This window comes from Epinephelus fuscoguttatus, linkage group LG3 (genome assembly GCF_011397635.1).
Source record: "Epinephelus fuscoguttatus linkage group LG3, E.fuscoguttatus.final_Chr_v1".
Classification (NCBI taxonomy): Eukaryota; Metazoa; Chordata; class Actinopteri; order Perciformes; family Serranidae; genus Epinephelus; species Epinephelus fuscoguttatus.
Genome location: NC_064754.1, coordinates 24,225 through 45,137, shown reverse-complemented (window position 1 = coordinate 45,137; position 20,913 = coordinate 24,225). Strand labels below are relative to the sequence as shown.

The 20,913-nt window shown below is 41.9% G+C and overlaps 1 protein-coding gene across 1 annotated transcript; it reads left to right on the top strand.

Moving 5' to 3' along the window:
- Positions 1-6,152: 6,152 nt before the first annotated feature.
- On the top strand, positions 6,153-20,085 carry LOC125886196 (equilibrative nucleoside transporter 1-like). Its single transcript, XM_049572204.1, has 13 exons — positions 6,153-6,504; positions 7,001-7,064; positions 7,228-7,309; positions 11,245-11,417; positions 11,807-11,946; positions 12,717-12,851; positions 13,778-13,875; positions 17,101-17,179; positions 17,388-17,452; positions 17,811-17,919; positions 18,865-18,950; positions 19,112-19,311; positions 19,948-20,085. Exons 2-13 carry the CDS (start codon positions 7,039-7,041, stop codon positions 20,057-20,059), a joined length of 1,305 nt encoding a protein of 434 aa, XP_049428161.1. The 5' UTR covers positions 6,153-6,504; positions 7,001-7,038; the 3' UTR covers positions 20,060-20,085.
- Positions 20,086-20,913: the final 828 nt, after the last annotated feature.

The window sequence follows — 20,913 nt, the reverse complement described above, 5'->3', positions numbered from 1 at the left end:
CCTCTGATTGGTCGGGTTGTCATTGCCGATCCTGCTGTAATAAAATCCTGACTGATGAGACACTGTGAAGCTGTTTGTTTTTACTTCTGTTTTACATGAAAGGAAATCTTGTCAGTCAATCAATCAATCAATCAATCAATCAGTTTTATTTATAAAGCCCAATATCACAAATCACAATTTGCCTCTCAGGGCTTTACAGCATACGACATCCCTCTGTCCTTATGACCCTCACAGTCATGGACGTCGGAACTATTTTCTGAGGGGGGGCGGGGTTTTGTTGGGAGGGGCGGGGGAAGCACGCACACTTATCAGTGATTAAGGATTTGGTTTGAAGTTATTTTATAATAACGTGCAGTTAAAAGAGAAGTAGAATGGATGAAAACGGCATCTTAATTATTAAGAAAATGAAACTTTGATAAATAAATCAAGCCATTTAAGGAACATAACATTATTTGTAACCTTGAATGGAAAAAAGAAAAGTCTGCGCTCCTGACTCAGCGCTTTCATGCATTTCCAAGAGTGGACCTTCTCTCAGTTGACCTACTGATGAAGATTTTAAGCAGGGTCGAGACATCGCTTTCATCCATAAGGTCACTGTGAGTGAGCATAATGGCCAAATGTGTTAGTCTCTCCTGCGTCATGGTGTTGCGCAGCCAGGTTTTCAGCCTGCGCAAGGCTGAGAAAAAGAGCTTGGAGGCCGCGACATATATGGGCAGGGCCAGACAGAGCTTAATGAGCTTCTCCACCTCTGACAGCATGGAGCGGGTTTCAGGCTGCAAAGTTTGCAGGATGGACACAACATCCTGGATGCCAAGGCTACTATATGTAGTCAGGCAGGCTGCATATCACATCAAAAGCATAGATCTATGCATTAATGATATGAAAGAGATAAATGCAAGTCAGACAAATTGAGTTTAAATTCAGATTTTTTATTTTTTTTACAGCGTAATGCAGTGGGTAGGGAGGCTGGGGTGCGGGTGTGCAGATGGGAGGGGGTGCGGCTGCACCCCTAGTTCCGACGTCTATGCTCACAGCTGATCAGGAAAAACTCCCCAAAAAAACCTTTAATGGGAAAAAAATGGTAGAAACCTCAGGAAGAGCAACTGAGGAGGGATCCCTCTTCCAGGACGGACAGACGTGCAATAGATGTCGTACAGAACAGATCAGCATAATAAATTAACAGTAATCTGTATGACACAATGAGACAGAGAGAGAGAGAGAGAGAGAGAGAGAGAGAGAGAGAGAGAGAGAGAAAGAGAGAGATGCAGGACAGATGGTAATGACAGTAGCTTACAACAACATTAATGAAAGTAATAATATTATAATTATAGTTCTGGCTACTGCGGTACAATATGTTGAAAGTATATATTAATATCTGGCAGTATACATGTGTGACAATAGGCATATGTGTATAATAACAGTAGAAGTATGACTAATGACTAATGATGGCAGCAGCAGCAGCAGGAGGCATCTGGCAGGACCACGGCAGCAGCACAACCACACACGCTGTCCAGGCACCGCTGTGATATGAGTTAATCTGAGAGACAGTGGAGCACAAAGGCTCCGGAGAAGAAGCCGAGTTAGTGACATCCAGAATGGCCGAGTTAGCAAGATGCAGTAATAGGATACGAGAGAGAGAGAGAGAGAGAGAGAGAGAGAGAGAGAGAGAAGGTGCCCGGTGTATTATTGGGGGGTCCTCCGGCAGACTAGGCCTAAGTCAGCCTAACTAGGGGCTGGTACAGGACAAGCCTGAGCCAGCCCTAACTATAAGCTTTATCAAAGAGGAAAGTCTTAAGTCTAGTCTTAAATGTGGAGACGGTGTCTGCCTCCCGGACCGTAACAGGAAGATGATTCCACAGGAGAGGAGCCTGATAGCTGAAGGCTCTGGCTCCTGATCTACTTTTGGAGACTTTAGGGACCACGAGTAACCCTGCGTTCTCAGAGCGCAGAGTTCTGGTGGGATAATATGGCACTATGAGCTCTCTAAGATATGACGGAGCTTGACCATTTAGAGCTTTATAAGTTAACAGTAGGATTTTAAATTCAGTTCTGGATTTTACAGGGAGCCAGTGCAGAGAAGCTAAAACAGGAGAGATATGATCTCTTAGTTTCTTAGTTCCTGTTAGTACACGTGCTGCTGCATTCTGAATTAGCTGGAGAGTTTTTAAGGACTTACTAGAGCTACCTGATAACAGAGAGTTACAGTAATCCAGCCTTGAGGTAACAAAAGCGTGGACCAATTTTTCTGCATCTTTTCGGGTCAGGATAGGCCTAATTTTCACAATATTATGCAGATGAAAAAATGCAGTCCGTGAGGTTTGTTTTAAATGAGAATTAAAAGACAAATCTTGATCAAATGTTACTCCGAGGTTTCTTACGGTAGTGCTAGAGGCCAGAGCAATGCCATCTAGGAAACTATGTCATCAGATAAAGAGTCTCTGAGTTGTTTGGGGCCAAGAACAATAACTTCAGTTTTGTCTGAATTTAACATCAGGAAATTGGAGCTCATCCAGGTTTTTATGTCTTTAAGGCAATTATGGAGTTTAGTTAATTGATTACTTTCTTCTGGCTTCATCGATAAATACAACTGTGTATCATCCGCATAACAATGGAAATATACAGAGTGATTTCTAATGATGTTACCTAAAGGAAGCATATATAGAGTAAATAGTGTTGGTCCGAGCACAGAACCTTGTGGAACTCAGTAAGGATGATTCATCGTGAACGTGAACAAACTGAAAATGATCAGATAAATAAGATTTAAACCAGTTTAGTGAGAAATGTCGCCTCCTTCAGTTTAGTGGATCAGCTCGGTCTTTAATCCAGAGGATCAGCTCTGTATTTAATCCAGAGGATCAGCTCGGTCTTTAACCCTTTAGGCACTGGAGTTTCATTTAAAGATTTCAAATGGCTGTAGCTTGAAAGTTGTGAGAAGTAAGGGCATACTGTAAATAAGAAAACTATTCATTATGACTCAGAGTTTGCGATGGGAGTAAATTAACTAATCTAATTTGCATATTGTGACGTCACTAGGTGGCGGCCATATTGGATTTCATATCTCTGAGTAAAACTGAATTTTGAATATATTTACACAGTAGTTTTTTTTTTTTGTTTTGTGTTGTTTTTGTCATCTCATCCTCAAAATAAAGGAGCACAAATCTGATGGGTATAAATTCACTAATCTAATTTGCATATTGTGACATCACGAGGTGGCGGCTGCCATGTCTGATTACATAACTCTCAGTAAAACTGAATTTTGAACATATTTACACAGATTTTTTAAAATTTTTTTTTTTTTTTAATTTTTGTTATCTCATCCTCAAAATGCCCAGTGGTCCAGTGATTGTCCATGAAAAGTCCTTTAGGCATTTTGTGTGCTCTTAATGTATTTTGCTCTCTATCTGCTGGCCCTTGCACTGCTCTCTCTGACTCTGTTCACCCGCTGTGTTCACTCCGCTTGCTGCGCTCTGCCCCTCCCTCCGTGTTTCAAACTCGTTTTTCTCAAACTTTTTGAATAGAAACACACCCACAAATGACATCAGGGTTGAAGCTGCACATGTTCACCACCTAGGCGTACAAAGTAGTAACAAGATTTGGCAGTGTATTTGGAGCTATGGTCTTTTATTCAGCAATGTTGCTTGTTGCAATTTTGCGATTTTGACATTTAGAGGGTTAATCCAGAGGACCAGCTCTATATTTAATCCAGAGGATCAGATGGAATTTTAATGCAGAGGATCAGATCTGTATTTAATCCAGAAGATCAGATCAAATTTTAATCCAGAGGGTCATCTTGGTGTTAAATCCAGGGCCCAGTATTTCAAAGTAATCTGATTATCCTGGCTGGATTGGATTAAATCCTGATCTGATCTGAAAACTAGGTATTTCAACACAGATCAATAGAATCCTGATCCTGAGGATCCAAGTTCTGGTAATCCAGTCCTCCCTTTAATCCAGATAAAGGCTGCATTTGGGTGTTTCAAAAGTTAAGGCAGAGATCTGGATCAATTTGATACCAATTTTCAGGATTATTTGGATCCCACCTCAGAGGTGGATTTGACAAAGCCTCAGCTCCACTTCTCCTAGATATTGTTACTCAAGATGTTCATTGCACTTAATCTAAATTAGTGTTTTAGTTGTAAGTTTCAAGCATAGAAAAATATTGTTTGGCCATACTTCCTGAAAGTGCTGTAAATAAGAGTAACAAATACAGACCTATTTCTCAATGTCTAGTTTCACCTAACACTGTAACTTGTTTGTACCAAAACATCCAACATATGTTTGTGGTCAGACAAAGGAAATGTAATGCACATTTATTTGTATAGCACATTATTTTCTTTACAGAGAGTGCAAGAAACAACACAGGGATTAACATAATAAGCACATGGCAGTTCAAACAAAATATTAAAAAAGCAATTAGAAACAAAATCTAAATCTAAATAGTGTCACAGAACCTAAAGACTGCTCACAGGTCTGAGGTGAGCTTCTTTTCCACAAGTTTTATCTTCAATTCTGTCTTTCTGCTGAAGCAGCATCAGCTTGAGCTGCTTGTCAGCCAATTCAATTTCTCTCAGCACCCTCTTGAGTTCATGTATGACGTACTTCGGATTAATTTCCTTTTAAATTAAACCATGGACCACAAAATACATCAACAAAGCCAGCTACCTCGCTAGCCTGCTAGCTACTTAACATGCAAGTCAATGGAGCTGCGTTAGCTACCGTTAGCATGACCTCAGCTCAATTAGAGATCGTAGGTGACAATTCAAATAGCTGGCTCACATGAGATGGTGGGTGGCCTTCGTATGGTCTTAAAAACACTACACATTAGGTAACGGTAAACCTACATTTTGATGTGAAAGCTGTGTTACCAACTGCTCCTTTAGTGAAGCAATCCGTCATGTTTCAGATCCGCAGGCGGAGTCGTGAGATTTGAAAATCCGCATCCGGTCAGACTGGGATCAAAGTGATCCACTCTGCCAATGTTTTGAAATACCCAAATAAAGTCAGCAGGATCACCTTGATCCCTGACTGAGAAAAGGAGGATTTCATTATCCGGATTATTCTGATCCAGATTACAAGTTTTGAAATACTGGGCCCTGAGGATCAGCTCAGTGTTTAATCCAGACGATCAGCTCTGCATTTAATCCAGATGATCAGTTTGAATTTGAACTCTTTTATCCCTTTAGCTATCAGGCTGATGAATGCCAATTTTAATGAGTAGGTTTGTGCTTTGTTGCTTTTTTAATTTATTGATTTATTGATTTATTGTCTTTCCCGTTTATTCATTCTTTTTATTGATTGAATATTTATTTAGGCATATTTGCACATGTACAAGGTGTTGCTGCTGGGAAACCATTAGTTCAACTGAGCCACTGACAATTGAGAGCTGACAAAGTTGTATGTCTGTGAATGATTGTTGTATTTGTTTGTGCTTTTATTTATTGAATTGGGAGCTGTAAACTGGTTTGTAAAGTTTTCTGAACTGAACTGAGCTGAACTAATCCAGAGGGTCAACTCGGTATTAAAGGGTTAGGGTTAGGGATCAGCTCAGTGTTTAATCAAATTTAATGTAATGTACTGAAACATGTAATTAAATGTTATTGGAACATTTTATTAAACGTTGTTAAATGTCCCAGTCATTCTGAGGACACAGGATGTTACACAGTGGTTTGACTGGTTAAAGGAGCTCTTGCTGGGCGATGTCTCGTCCTGTCATTAATCACTGACACTAATCGGAGCTGATTGTATTGATTGGAACTGCTGTTAATTATTAATCAGTGTGTTGCTGTAAAACAAAACAAAAAGACAAAAAAATCAAAGATTTAAACCATTTTTTTAGTTATTTATTTTTAAAGATGTTTTTATATTTTATTTATAATTAATTAAAGGAATAATTTATTTCATGTTTGTATTGAACTATTATGGAATTATGTAAAGTTGTTTTATATTAACGTTTTAAATGTTGGTGATTATAACTGACGTCAGTGCTTCAGAAATCATAGAAATCATAAATATTTAATCATTTAATATCTGATCAGAAATCAGATCCAGAAACAGTCTGATATATTTTCTTGTGTGTAACTAAACTGTGGAGCTGTTGTGTTGTCAGAAACAAAGTCCAGTGAAGTGACTGATATCAGAGGTCAAAGGTCAGACCAAAGAACTGATTCTGCTGAAACTGCAGACAAGAAGTAAACGATCTGACAGAGGGAGAAATATTTCACAACTGAAGGAGCCAGCAAAAAAATATCTTGCGTTACACTAACAGAAGATTTAACAGACGGAGTCACTGAAACTTTAACAGAATATATGAGTCTGACAAAGTGAAGCTGGAACTGGGTGAAACGTGAAACTGAGTCTGACAAAGTGAAGCTGGAACTGGGTGAAATGTGAAACTGAGTCTAAGTAGCAGGAACAAATTTGGACTGACGAGAAAAACCTCTGGAGAACACTGAGAGAACGTTTGGAGGCCAGCCCTGCTGTAGTCCTGAAGAACAAAGGCTGAAGGTAAAATCTTTACTCTGACTGAAATGTTGTTGTTTGTATTAAAACATATTTATTCTTCGTAATCGTCTTTTGTTTATGATGTCGTGAATTTCCCTGTAAACATTAACACTTTAAATTTATTGCTGGATTCTTTGAGTCTGACATCTTTTACTTTGAAAAGTATCTCAAGTTTGAATTCCTTTATTGTTTCATTTTTAAATTGTCTGAAAGTGACGTATTTTATTTAAAAAAATGTCTGTAATCGTGTTTTATTAAGAAAAACTTCTTTCTGAGGTATAATGTGTTTTATTTAGAAAGTGACGTATTAATTTTAAATGATAACTTCTGTTACTGACAGTTTAGATCAGAGTTTAGTCAGACTGACAGACAGGAAGTAGAATTTATCTTTAACCACAGTTCTGTCGACCTTTACGTTTAATAACTAGAAGTATAATAGTGAGTACTGTCGTTGTCTGTTCACTCAAGAAGCTGCTTTAAATCCTCTCTGTTTCCACAGTCCATCGATCTATCAGTCCATTGATCTATCAAAGGAAAATGGCTATCAGGTCACCGAGAGACAAGTGAGTCTAAAACAACTTTAAAAATTGTCACTGTTCAGTTAATCTATTGCGAAATCAACAAACAAATCAATACTTCAGAATGTTGTCAAACATGATCAGAAGTTTCTGTTCACACCATTTAACATCTGTACAGTAATTTTATTTTGAAAACTTCTTCCTGCAGGTATTTTGGCGTTTGGCTGATTTTCTTCATACTCGGTTTGGGAACGCTGCTGCCCTGGAATTTCTTCATGACTGCTACCATGGTGTGACATCACTTCCTATCTGCTTTCTATCCACACTCCTTCTTCTGCTCTCACTCAGCTTTTATTTTGAAGGACAGAGAATGTAAACAGTTTTACATATCAAGTAAAAACAACTAAAACCGTAGCTGCCAACTCTCACACATTCGCCGTGAGAGTCACGCAATTGGTTGATTTCACATGGTCTCACGCCACACCTCCAATTTCTTACTCTAAAAAAAAAGTGCTGGTAGTCGTTCCACTCCTGTACAGTAGGTGGCGCCACCTTACATAACTAGGTTACTACTACCTACAATGACGAATGATGCTCTCCTGTATATGTCTATGCTCCTGCTAGTAAGAAGAGGAAGAAGAAATATTTCAAGTCTTGCATTTCTCACCTCCAGGTATGGTGGCATTTGTGTTGTGAGGTAGTTAGTCCTTAGCTTTAAAACTTTACATGTAGGATCGGTGGTGGCGTAGTGGATGGTGCTGGTGCCCCATATACAGGAGTGATGCCTTGCTGCAGTGGTCACGGGTTTGATTCTGGCTTGCAACCTTTTATGGCATGTCATTCCCCTACTCTCTCTCCCTATTTCACTCTGTCCTATCCATTAAAGCAGCTCTTACCTGTCTTGCATTTCACGCAGCACAGCAAAAATTTGAACATCCAAAACTCCAAAGTCCCATCCCCCTCCTCCTGCAACTCCACCTCCCTCCAAAGAGCATGCATACCAAGAGGCGAAGCTCCATTGAATTTCTGCCAACAGCCACTAACCCTAACCCTAACCACCATTTTGGACTGTTGAGCTTGGACTGTTGCGCCCAGACAACATGCAAGATGTCAAGGTGAGAGGAGAAAAAAGTAAAAGAAAACAGTATAGTGCAATTAACTGCAACAACTATCAGTGGAACACCCTGCACCTGGCCTTCCACCGTTTCCTGAAGGATCCCGACAGGTAAGAGCTCCTGAGGTGTAAGTTTTAAAGTGTTTTAATATCAATTTAATATGCCCGTTTTGGAGGGAAGATAACACTTATAGAAGATTAACTTAATTACTCCTTCAAAATCACCCCATAAGCCAATCTACCAAATAAATGTATATATATATATATATATATATATATATATATATGGCCTCTTGGACCATTTATATCAGAACTGATTACTGCTTTAGCATTAAAATATATCATATTAAAATAGCTTATATATTATTATTATTATTATTACTGTCCCCTTACTGTACAAACTGCAAATAAATCTTTATTCCTGACTATGTGACGTCGCCATTAATGTGTTTCTAGTTAAAATATTGATTTTTAATATTTTGTAATTTTATGGTAGATTGGCTTATGGGGTGATTTTGAAGGAGTAATTAAGTCAATCTTCTCATAAGTGGATGTAATATGTAGAGATGCCATCTCGGCCATTTTTCCTCGTTTTGTTTTTTTTAAAGTCTATATTTTGCTTTACAAAAACGTGAAAAAGCAGCTGTGACCAAGCTATCACGAGGTGAGTAGCATTGTAAGCATAATTAATAGCGATATACTTCAGTTTGTCTGTGTGTTTTTGTATGCAAGCGGGTCTGCTGCGGTCTGTTGACAGACCAAAATGGCGGCGGTAGGACAAAACCATGGGCGAGTCTGTTGCTATGGGGCGTTCTATTGAGCTTCGCCTCTTGGTATCCATGCTCTTTGTTCCAAAGTCCCATCCCCCTCCTCCTGCAACTCCACCTCCCTCCGAAGGCCTACTCCCCTCTCCTCCATTACGTCCTCATTATAGATGTAGGCATTGGCAAGGTAACGTTAGATACACGGAAGAATAGAGCGAGTGTAACTTTACAACCAAGACAGTCAAACGCAACCGAGTTTTAAAACTCAACCGAAGTCAGTGATGACTGATGAGTTTTAGAATAAGGTTACAGTGCTAACGTTAGATAAAAGCGTTAATGTTACTAGTAAGTGGAAATGCACAAGGAAGATAACGTTTATGTTTCAGAGGCTACACTACAGTAGGCTAACATTAGCCATTAGTAACTGGATGCTGTGTTGTCATAATGTTATGAACTGAACTGAACCAGCACAAAAACGAACTGACATTTCGCATACCCCAAGCAAAAAGAAACAAAGCATTTAAAAACAATGTGTGCAACATATAAGAAAGAACATACAGTGCAATAGTAAGATGAAAAGGGTCGACATTTCACAGTCAAAAACTCCACATCCTGAGAGCAGAACTGGGAGCTCCTCTTCACATCACAGCACCGCACCTTGAATTGTTTGTGTATACACCACGGAGCTTACCAGATGATGCAGCCTCTCTGTCTACTCTGTGCAGTGTTAGCCCACTTAGCTCAATGCCGGAGTCTGATATGTTACCATTCATCCATGTCTCAGTGAACACAAGGACACAGCAGACCCTCACTCCTTGGTGAGTGGATCTCCACAGTCAGATGTAATCCATTTTCGTGTCCAGTGAGCGGACGTTCGCCAGAAAGACGCTGGGAACAGCTGGTTTGATGGGGGTAGCGCTTAGCCTAGAGCTAACCCTTCCGCGTTTCCCCCGCTCTTCTTTCTTTTGCCAACTGATTTCCCTGTTTCAGTGGCTGGAGATGGGAGGTCTGCTATTGTTATGTAGAAAAGCTGATATCCACAAGCCTCCCTGTTACTAGTTTATATCCTCAAGCGTCCTTGTTACTAGTTTATATCCTCAAGCCTCCCGTTTATATCCACAAGCCTCCCTGTTACTAGTTTATATCCACAAGCCTCCCTGTTACTAGTTTATATCCTCAAGCGTCCTTGTTACTAGTTTATATCCTCAAGCCTCCCGTTTATATCCACAAGCCTCCCTGTTACTAGTTTATATCCTCAAGCGTCCTTGTTACTAGTTTATATCCTCAAGCCTCCCGTTTATATCCACAAGCCTCCCTGTTACTAGTTTATATCCTCAAGCGTCCTTGTTACTAGTTTATATCCTCAAGCCTCCCGTTTATATCCACAAGCCTCCCTGTTACTAGTTTATATCCACAGGTGTCCATTACTAGTTTACATCCAGATGTGTCTTTGTTACTAGTTTACATCCACAAGCCTCCCTGTTACTAGTTTACATCCAGATGTGTCCCTGTTACTATCCACAAGCCTCCCTGTTACTCGTTTACATTCACAAGCCTCCCTGTTACTAGTTTACATCCAGATGTGTCCCTGTTACTAGTTTATATCCACAAGCCTCCCTGTTACTAGTTTATATCCACATGTGTCCCTGTTAGTACACTGAACAAAAATATCAACGCAACACTTTAGTTTTTGCTCCCATTTTGCTAAAACATTTTCTATACACACAAAAGACCATTTCTCACAAATATTGTTCACAAATCTGTCTAAATCTGTGTTCGTGAGCGCTTCTCCTTTGCCGAGATAATCCATCCCACCTCACAGGTGTGGCATATCAAGATGCTGATTCGACAGCATGAATATTGCACAGGTGTGCCTTAGGCTGGCCACAATAAAAGGCCACTCTGAAATGTTAAAAATTCAGTTTTAAAGCGCTACTTTTAAAAATACTAGTGTATGTGTGGACTAGGCTTCAAACAGATGAGCAGATGTTATGTAAAAGTCACAGCGTCTTTCATGATATATTATTTGCCGGAGGTAAGATTATTATGGCAACACTTTTTATACTACAACATCATTTATTTACCTTTATATGAGATCAATCGATGCATGCAGCATCGATAAATACACTTTCGGCACCGTGGTGAAGGACAGCTCCAATTTACGAGCACCTGCTAAGGGACAGTTTGGGAAACACTCGTAGGAAAAGAAGTCAGTTAGCTAAGGAATATCTTAGAGACCTTCGTAGAGCACTAAGGCACATCGAAAGTGTGAGACGGGGCCCTGATGGTTTGAGTCTGTACATGACAAAAACAGAATAACTCTAAGTCTTTCTGTTCATGTCTCCAGTACTTCACCAGCCGTCTGAAGGACTCCTCATTGGTCCATTATTCAGCCAATCAGACGGAGGCAGCGGGTGAACATCGCAGCGTTCTGGAGGCCAAATTCAACAACGTGATGACGCTGTGCGCCATGCTGCCGCTGCTCCTCTGCACCTGCCTCAACTCCTTCCTGCACTCACTGTGAGTACTGTAACAGAACAATACCAATGAATAAAAGTTCTACAACACACTGATACCAACAAAGAAGAGTTCTGGAATTCATGCAGGGCCAGAGGGTCTCAAACTGTGGTCCTGGGCCCTTCAAGAGACACCATAGAGGTGCTTTCAGGGTCGAGAAAGTTGAGAAGAAAACTTTTCTGATGTCTTGTTCTTCAGGAGGATCCAGAAGTTCTTCAGGACTTCACAGTGATCTGTGATCCACAATCAGCAGTGATCTCTGTTCGTCTTTCAGTCTTTAATTCTCCATGTTGTCTGTTTTTTTGTCTGCTGCTGTCTGACCTTTTTTGGTCCCTGTAACCTCCTGAGCTCTCAGTTGATTCTTGAACTTCTTCTTCTTTTTGTGTTCTCAGTATTCCTCAGCGTCTGCGTGTGATGGGCAGTCTGATCATCATTATGTTTGTCTTCATCGCTACCGCCATCCTCGTCAAACTTCCTCTGGAGCCGCTGCCCTTCTTCTGCGTTACCATGGTGAAGATTGTCATCATTAACTGTGAGTCTGTTTGTTTGTTTTTTGATCAGCAGTGTATTTCAGAAAGTGGCTTTAGTGACAACTCTGAGTTAGTTGAACCTGAAGGTGAAATAATCTCTGAGTCATCTCAGTGAATCAGTGAAATTCAGTATGACGCTACAGACAGGTACAATCAATCAATAATCATCCCCATCATTCGCACTGATGGCTTTCCTGTAATATTTGAGATTAATATTTCTGAGTGAGAAGGACACAGATACAGAATGTGAATGTGAGTTTTTGAAAGTAGACTGTAAAAAGTCTGAACATGTTTAAACAGCATTTCAGTGACTGTGTTTACTACATTTGTTGAAGCAGATGGAGGTTCACCCTGTCACCAACCACATGATCACAGGATCTGAGAACACTCCAGCTTGATTTTTATCTCAAGCTATATTTTTCATCTTCAGTTTTTGTCCCCGTCAGATAAAAGCTGTAAAAATATATTTAAAATGTGATGTAGGGTGTGACCTTAATGATGAACTAATACACAACACTGAATAAAACTTTGTTGTTACTGACACTACTGACACTTTCCCCCACTCCAATTTGAGCTGGATCTTCAGATAAATGTGCAGTAAACATTCATTAATATATTTTACATCCACTGGATTAAAACAGAGTTCAGGGTTGGACTCAGAGTTCAGGGTCGGACCCAGAGTTCAGGGTTGGAGTCAAAGTTTGTTCAAGCTGCTTTCTGGAATAGACCCCTCTTTGTTTGTTTGTTGATCATTCTGTTTATTTGTTGACAGCATTTGGGGCAGTGCTTCAGGGCAGTCTGTTTGGGATGGCTGGGTTGCTGCCAGCATCATATACAACTCCAATCATGAGTGGTCAGGGACTTGCTGGAACCTTTGCTGCCTTCGCCATGATCTGCGCCATCACAAGTCTGTTCAATAACTCTTCAGTAACTCATCAATCATCAGATCTAACCCATTATGAGACATCTCAGCAGTTGAAGTTAAAGATTGATTTGTGACATCATGAAATTTTAAATACACTGCTCAAAAAACTGAAGGTCACAGTGTTAAAGGTCATGGTGTTAAAGGTCACAGAGAGGTTACAGAGTTAAAGGTCACAGTGTCAAAGGTCACAATGTTAAAGGTCACAGTGTAACAGGCAGTCAGTTAAACTTCAGTGAGACTTTCATCTGCTTTGGGTCAAATCAAAGAGACAACAGCAACAATAGAGAGACAAACAGGAAATGGTTTTACATGTGGTGTCCACAGACAGTTGCTGTCTCCTTATCCTTCCTGACTGATTCTTCTCTAGTTTGGTTTTCTGCTCGTATCCTTGTCACTACTGGTAGCATGAGGTGCTACCTGCAGCCCAATCAGGTTGATACCAGATACCAGGAGACCGGCCGTCACACCAGGAGAGCTGGACAGGGCCGTAGAAGGGCATCAACCCAGCAGCAGGACCACTATCTGCTCCTGGGTCCCTCCTGGTGCAGCGGGCCCTGGGTTTCTCCTGGTGCAGCGGGCCCTGGGTTCCTCCTGGTGCAGCGGGCCCTGGGTTCCTCCAGGACAATGCTCGGCCTCTGTCCAGGAGCTCAGTGTTGCCCTAATCCAGGTCTTAGAGGAGATCCCCCAGGACACCATCCTCAGACTCAGACTCAGGCAGCCGGGACCAAACACACAAGTCGCATGATGAACTGGATCAGACTCTGATTCTGAAACCAGTCGTTCCTTCATCAGGATCTGATGATTTAAATGATCCCTTCAGTTTTTGGAGCAGTGTAGTTTTTTTGTTTTTCTTCCTTCTTTAACTCCTCTCCTTCCTTCCTTCCTTCCTTCCTTCCTTCCTTCTGTAGGTGGCTCAGAGCTTCATGACGCAGCATTTGGGTATTTCATCACAGCCTGTGTTGTTATTTTTCTGTCCATCCTTTCCTACATCCTGCTGCCTCGACTGGTAACTCACACACACACACACACACACACACACACACACACACACAAAGCAAATGTGATGTTCAGCTCTTGTCTTCATCGCTTCAACGCTTTTTATTTATTCATTTGTGATGTACAGTTTATAGCTCCTGAAAGTCTGAGGAAAAGAACAGAAGCAGCTTGAAAGATGACTGTGGTGTTGTCAGTAGGTTTCCTTTACACTGATGACTGATACAGTCTGTGGTGCTAAAACTACCCTGATCTTTTACTCAGGGAAAAAATACCAACACCACAGTGTAGAAAGTCCTGCTTTCAATTTTTGCTCAAGTAAAAGTACAAAAGTATCATCATCATGTACTTAGAGTACGTGCAGTAACAGTACTCCTTCAGCAGAATACTCTACATGATGTAACTGATGTATGAATGTGATGATAAGCTGCTGAAGGTGGAGCTCATGTTAAGGACTTTATATCCTGCTGAGTGGATTCATCTCTAAGGACACATCATCATCATCATCATCTTCATCATCAACATCATCGATTATTCACCTGTAATAACATCATCTTCATCATCATCACCATCATCATTGATTATAATAACACCATCACTGATGATTAATTATATTTTGTATCAATAATGTGAAGTTCTCAGACAACTGTAGTGCAATCAAAAGTTTAGTACTTCCCTCTGAGATGTAGCAGAAAAGGAAAGAGTAGCAGAAAAATGGAGATACTCCAGTACAAGTACCACAGAATTGTACTGAAGTGTAGTGCTTGAGTAAATGTACTTTGTTACATTTGAGGGCAGGATACAGTTGGCTGATATTCCGGGGGACTGCAGGAGATCAGGTGACCTCTGTGCTGCTTCTTAATGGGAACAGTCAAGAACACTTTGGGCCCTATTTAGATGGTCTAAAGCGGATGGCAGACGGCGTGTGGTGCATGGGCGTGTCGCAGTCACTTGCTAGTTAGACAGCGCGTTTTCAGACTGTGCGCCATGGCGGAGAGTCTAAAAGGGTTGGACTTACTCTGTGAATTAGTCATGGGTGTGTTTTGGGCGTATCATTCCATAAGCCAATCAGAGTTTCACCTCTCATTCCCCTTAAGAGAGGCGCAATTGGAGCGCACGGTGGAGAGCTAGTTAGATGGCGGACCTACCAACTGGAAAGAGTGAGTGTTTTACAGCTGAGGAGACGATAAATGTATCTCTATATCAACTGTCCCGTCACATCTGATGTCAGATCAAAGGGGATTGGCACGTTTGGCACGCGTAATGGAAACCCAACCTGATTTGATTAACACAGCTGCAAACTAATGAGTTCACATCCCTCTCAGCCAACCACAAACAGCCACAGCATCAGATAGGGAGTATATATTCAGCATCTGTCATCTTAGAAAAGTCAAAAGAAAAGAAACAGAGTTAGACTGCGAGAGAGAAAGAGAGAGAGTGTGCGCACGAGAGAAACGCTGTCAACAAATTGTAAGTTATTCAATTTTATTTTAACCCGGAGGTTAGAGAGCCCATCTCCCTCTCCAGCATCCTGAACCCCCCCGCCTGAAGGTGCAGGAAGGGCTGGTCCCGTGGCTGCGTCTGGGCCATCTGGTCTGGCTGTGCGTGGGCTGCAGAGCTTCCCCCGGATGCCCCCGGCTGTGTGGCGGGCTAAGCGGCCACTGTGCATCCTCCTCCTCTTGACAAGATGATCTTCAGTTTTACGTTCTAAAGGCTTTCTTTTTAAAAATATACATTTGTACATGGCTCTAAGTTTACGTTTTTAGTTCACAGAAGCTGGTTATTGTTGTGTTTATGTCAAAATAAAGTTTATGAAACATTTTCGTCGTTGTCATCGTCGTCATCCTCCGCTTATCTGGGTCCGGGTCGCGGGGGCAGCAGCCTCAGCAGAGAAGCCCAGACAGTCCTCTCCCCAGCCACTTCCGTCAGCTCTTCCGAGGGAACCCCGAGGCGTTCCCAGGCCAGCCGGGTGATGTAGTCCCTCCAGCGTGTCCTGGGGCGGCCCCGAGGTCTCCTCCCGGTTGGACACACCCGAAACACCTCCCAAGGGAGGCGTCCGGAGGGCATCCTTACCAGATGCCTGAACCACCTCAACTGGCTCCTCTCGATGTGGAGGAGCAGCGGCTCTACTCCAAGTCCCTCCCGGATGTCTGAGCTCCTCACCCTATCCCTAAGGCTGAGCCCAGCCACCCTGCGGAGGAAACTCATTTCAGCTGTTTGTACTCGCGATCTTGTTCTTTCGGTCACTACCCAGAGCTCGTGACAGTAGGTGAGGGTTGGAATGTAGACTGACCGGTAAATCGAAAGCTTCGCTTTCTGGCTAAGCTCCCTCTTCACCACAACGGACCGGTTAAGCGTCCGCATCACTGCTGACGCCGCCCCAATCCGCCTGTCAAGCTCCCGATCCATCCTACCCTCACTCGTGAACAAGATCCCGAGATACTTAAACTCCTCCACCTGAGGCAGGACCTCCCCCCCGACCTGGAGTGGGCAATCCACCCTTTTCCGGCTGAGGACCATGGCCTCAGACTTGGAGGTGCTGATTCTCATCCCAACCGCTTCACACTCGGCTGTGAACCGCCCCAGTGAGAGCTGGAGATCACTGTTTGATGGAGCTAGGAGGACCACGTCATCTGCAAAAAGCAGGGACGAGATCCTCCCGTCACCGAACCGACACCCTCCACCACTCAGCTGCACCTAGGAATTCTGTCCATAAAAGTTATGAACAGAACCGGTGACAAAAGGCAGCCCTGGCGGAGTCCAACCCTCACCGGGAACAGGTCCGACTTACTGCCAGCCACGCGAACCAGACTCATGCTCCTTCGGTACAGGGACTGGATGGCCCTTAGCAAGGGGCCACCAACCCCATACTCCCGGAGCACCCCCCACAAGATGCCCCATTTTCACATCTTTGATTTTGTGATTTACGTGCCAAAATGATCACAATTCAACTGGGAAAGACAAGTTCATTTTATAGGCTATGCATCATCAGCCCGTGGAGGTCTGCTCACAGTTCCGTATATTCGGACACTGCAAGCTTGGACCTCCCGGATTATGATGATCATTATTACCGTGATTAGATCATTCTGATTAATGACTGACTGCAACATGGATTATGCACTGTCCGCCGTCCGCTTTAGACCATCTAAATAGGGCCCTTTGTCTCAAACCTTGAATAGAGTCCGATGTTTAAGAAATGTTTGAGAAATGTGTCCATGTGGTGTGTTTGTGTTTTCAGGAGTTTTTCCAGTTTCATCAGGACAGAAACAGGAAACAGAGAGCAGATGAGGACAACTCAGTAAATCTGATGAACACAGGTAAAAAATAAGTGTATTGTTCAGTTGGATTTGTTTCACCAGCTCATGTTGTCAATAATGGTTTCAGTTTAATGGACACAATTTTGAAGCTGCAGTTTTTTTTATCTTTCACTTTCAGTTGTGACATTTTTTAAAAAATTGGAGTCAGTTTAATTTACTGACCTGATCCGAGGTCGAATGAATGAATTTTGTTCATCTTCTCCTGCAGAGAATAATGACGAAGCAGCTGATCAGAATAAACAACGCGTCCCCATGATAGAAATCTTTAAGAAGGTTAGACACTCAAAAATCACAGTTTTCACTGATTTATCAATAAAATAATTTTCACGTCAATCAATCAGTCACCTTCAGCTCAGTGTTGATGATCTGAAACAATCAATAATTAATCATGGATCACTTTGTTTTAATCTGTGACCAACATTCCAGACAAACTTTTTTTGTACATAAAAACTTCTTTAACTTAAATATGTGAAGCAAAATATTTTAGTTCATTTGTGATGAGCGACGTGATGAAACCTTCACACGTTCACCTTTGACCATCATCATCCTCATCATTAAATGACACATTATATTGTCTGTAATTAAACTGATTGATTGTATTTCTTCCTGCCTGCTGACCCTTGACCTTCAGATATGGCTGTTGGCTCTGTCAGTCTGTTTCACCTTTACCGTCACCATTGGCACGTTTCCCGCCATCACTGCCGACACCAAATCCACCCTCGCTGACGGAGGATTGTGGGGTGAGTTGACTGGTCACTTTGATCAGGAGGTTGTGGTGGTCTCATGTCATGTGTTCATCCATGACATGATGGCTAATCCTGCTTCAGCTTTGTGTGATTGGTCAGGTGCGTCTTTGTCTCATCTCACCGTCAAACTCAAACTGTCACCAAAAGGGGTTACCAAGTAGGTTGTTGCGCTTGTTGTTGGTGAATTTCCTGAAAAGGCTGAAAGACAAAATAGTTTGTGTGAATCTCAGACAGATCAACAACAACGATAAAACCTGAGCCGAGAGCTGCAACATTCGGCCTGAAAAATAGACGACGATTACGATAAACAAGTTTATGACGTTTTGTACATCACGCAGACACCACACTGACAACACACTGACGTCATACTGACATCAAAGTGAGGTCATACTGACACCACACTGACAACAAACTGATGTCATACTGACACCACACTGATGTCATATTGACACCACACTTACATCACACTGACATCCCAGTGATGTCATGCTGACATCATACTGACATCACACTGAGGTCACACTGAGGTCATACTGACATCACACTGACATCATACTGACACCACACTGAGGTCACACTGGGGTCACACTGACATCACACTGAGGTCACACTGACATTACACTGACATCACATTGACGTAACACTGACGTCACACTGATATCACACTGATGTCATGCTGAGACCATACTGAGGTCATACTGACATCACACTGACATTACACTGAGGTCATACTGACATCACACTGATGTCATGCTGAGACCACACTGAGGTCATATTGATATCACACTGAGGTCACACTGACATTACACTGAGGTCATACTGACACCACACTCATTAAAGTGTTTGGGTCTTTTGGGCGGTGTCTCTGCCTCCAGCTGAGGAAGAACAGCTCCTGCTGTTAATTAACACCAGTTTCAGCAGTTTGTTTGTTTTCATTAGAGCGGTACTTCATCCCCGTCAGCTGCTTCCTGCTCTTTAACCTGTGTGACTGGGGTGGGCGGAGTTTAACAGCCATCTGTATGTGGGTGAGTTCAATATCATTAGTTGGAACTTCCTGTGTCCATTATATGTCGTCTTTTCTTCCTCCCGGTCCACATGATGTTGAGACTCTACGTCAGACGTCGCTGATGTTTCAAATGTTTTCTTTAAGTTTCAATCATGCATCAATTTTTTGTTCTGTTTCCAGCCCAGGAAGGACAGTCTGCTGCTTCCTGTGTCCATCATTTGTCGTCTCGTTTTCATCCCTCTCTTCATGTTGTGTAATGTTCAACCTCGACTCAACCTGCCTGTCGTCTTCCATCATGATGGCTGGTTCATCTTCTTTATGATCCTCTTCGCCTTCAGTAACGGATACCTGGCGAGTCTGTGCATGTGCTTTGGTCCGGAGTAAGACACACACACACACACACACACACACACACACACACACACACACGTGACAGGGTGAATGTCTCAGAGCTTTCAGCTTCACTTCACTGAACTTCATCATTCAAACTTTTTACAGTTTGTCTGGATTCTGACAACATTTAACATTTTTTTCAAAAACTTGATCTGGTAAACATGAAAATAAAAACTGTTAAGTGACAACATGAATTATTGTTTCACATGTCACACTTTTTTATAAAAACTGTTAAGTGACAACATGAATTATAGTTTCACGTGTCACACTTGATAAAAACTGTTAAGTGACAAAATAAATTATTGTTTCATGTGTCACACTTTATAAAAACTGTCAAATGACAACATGACTTATTGTTTCACTTGTCACACTTGATAAAAACTGTTAAGTGACAAAATAAATTATTGTTTCACGTGTCACACTTTATAAAAACTGTTCAGTGACAACATGAATTATTGTTTCATGTGTCACACTTTATAAAAACTGTCAAATGACAACATGAATTATTGTTTCACGTGTCACACTTGATAAAAACTGTTAAGTGACAAAATAAATTATTGTTTCATGTGTCACACTTTATAACAACTGTTTTTTTTTCTTTGTTAACTGTGTTCTTTTTTTAGGAACGTTCTTCCTCATGAATCCGAATCAGCCGGAGCCATCATGGCCTTCTTTCTGTCTCTGGGTTTGGCTTCAGGGGCTGCTCTGTCCTTCCTCCTCAGAGCACTGGTTTAACTGGGACACTACGTCTTCATCACTGGATTAACTGGGACACTATGTCTTCATCACTGGACTAACTGGGACACTATGTCTTCATCACTGGATTAACTGGGACACTATGTCGTCATCACTGGTTTAACTGGGACACTACGTCTTCATCACTGGATTAACTGGGACACTATGTCTTCATCACTGGACTAACTGGGACACTATGTCTTCATCACTGGATTAACTGGGACACTATGTCTTCATCACTGGATTAACTGGGACACTACGTCTTCATCACTGGATTAACTGGGACACTATGTCTTCATCACTGGACTAACTGGGACACTATGTCGTCATCACTGGATTAACTGGGACACTACGTCTTCATCACTGGATTAACTGGGACACTATGTCTTCATCACTGGACTAACTGGGACATTATGTCTTCATCACTGGACTAACTGGGACACTATGTCTTCATCACTGGACTAACTGGGACATTATGTCTTCATCACTGGACTAACTGGGACACTACGTCTTCATCGCTGGATTAACTGGGACACTACGTCTTCATCACTGGACTAACTGGGACACTATGTCGTCATCACTGGACTAACTGGGACACTACATCTTCATTACTGGTTTAACTGGGACACTACGTCTTCATCACTGGACTAACTGGGACACTACGTCTTCATCACTGGATTAACTGGGACACTACATCTTCATTACTGGTTTAACTGGGACACTATGTCTTCATCACCGGACTAACTGGGACGCTATGTCTTCACCACTGGTTTAACAGGGACACTACATCTTCATTACTGGTTTAATTGGGACACTATGTCTTCATCACCGGACTAACTGGGACACTAAGTCTT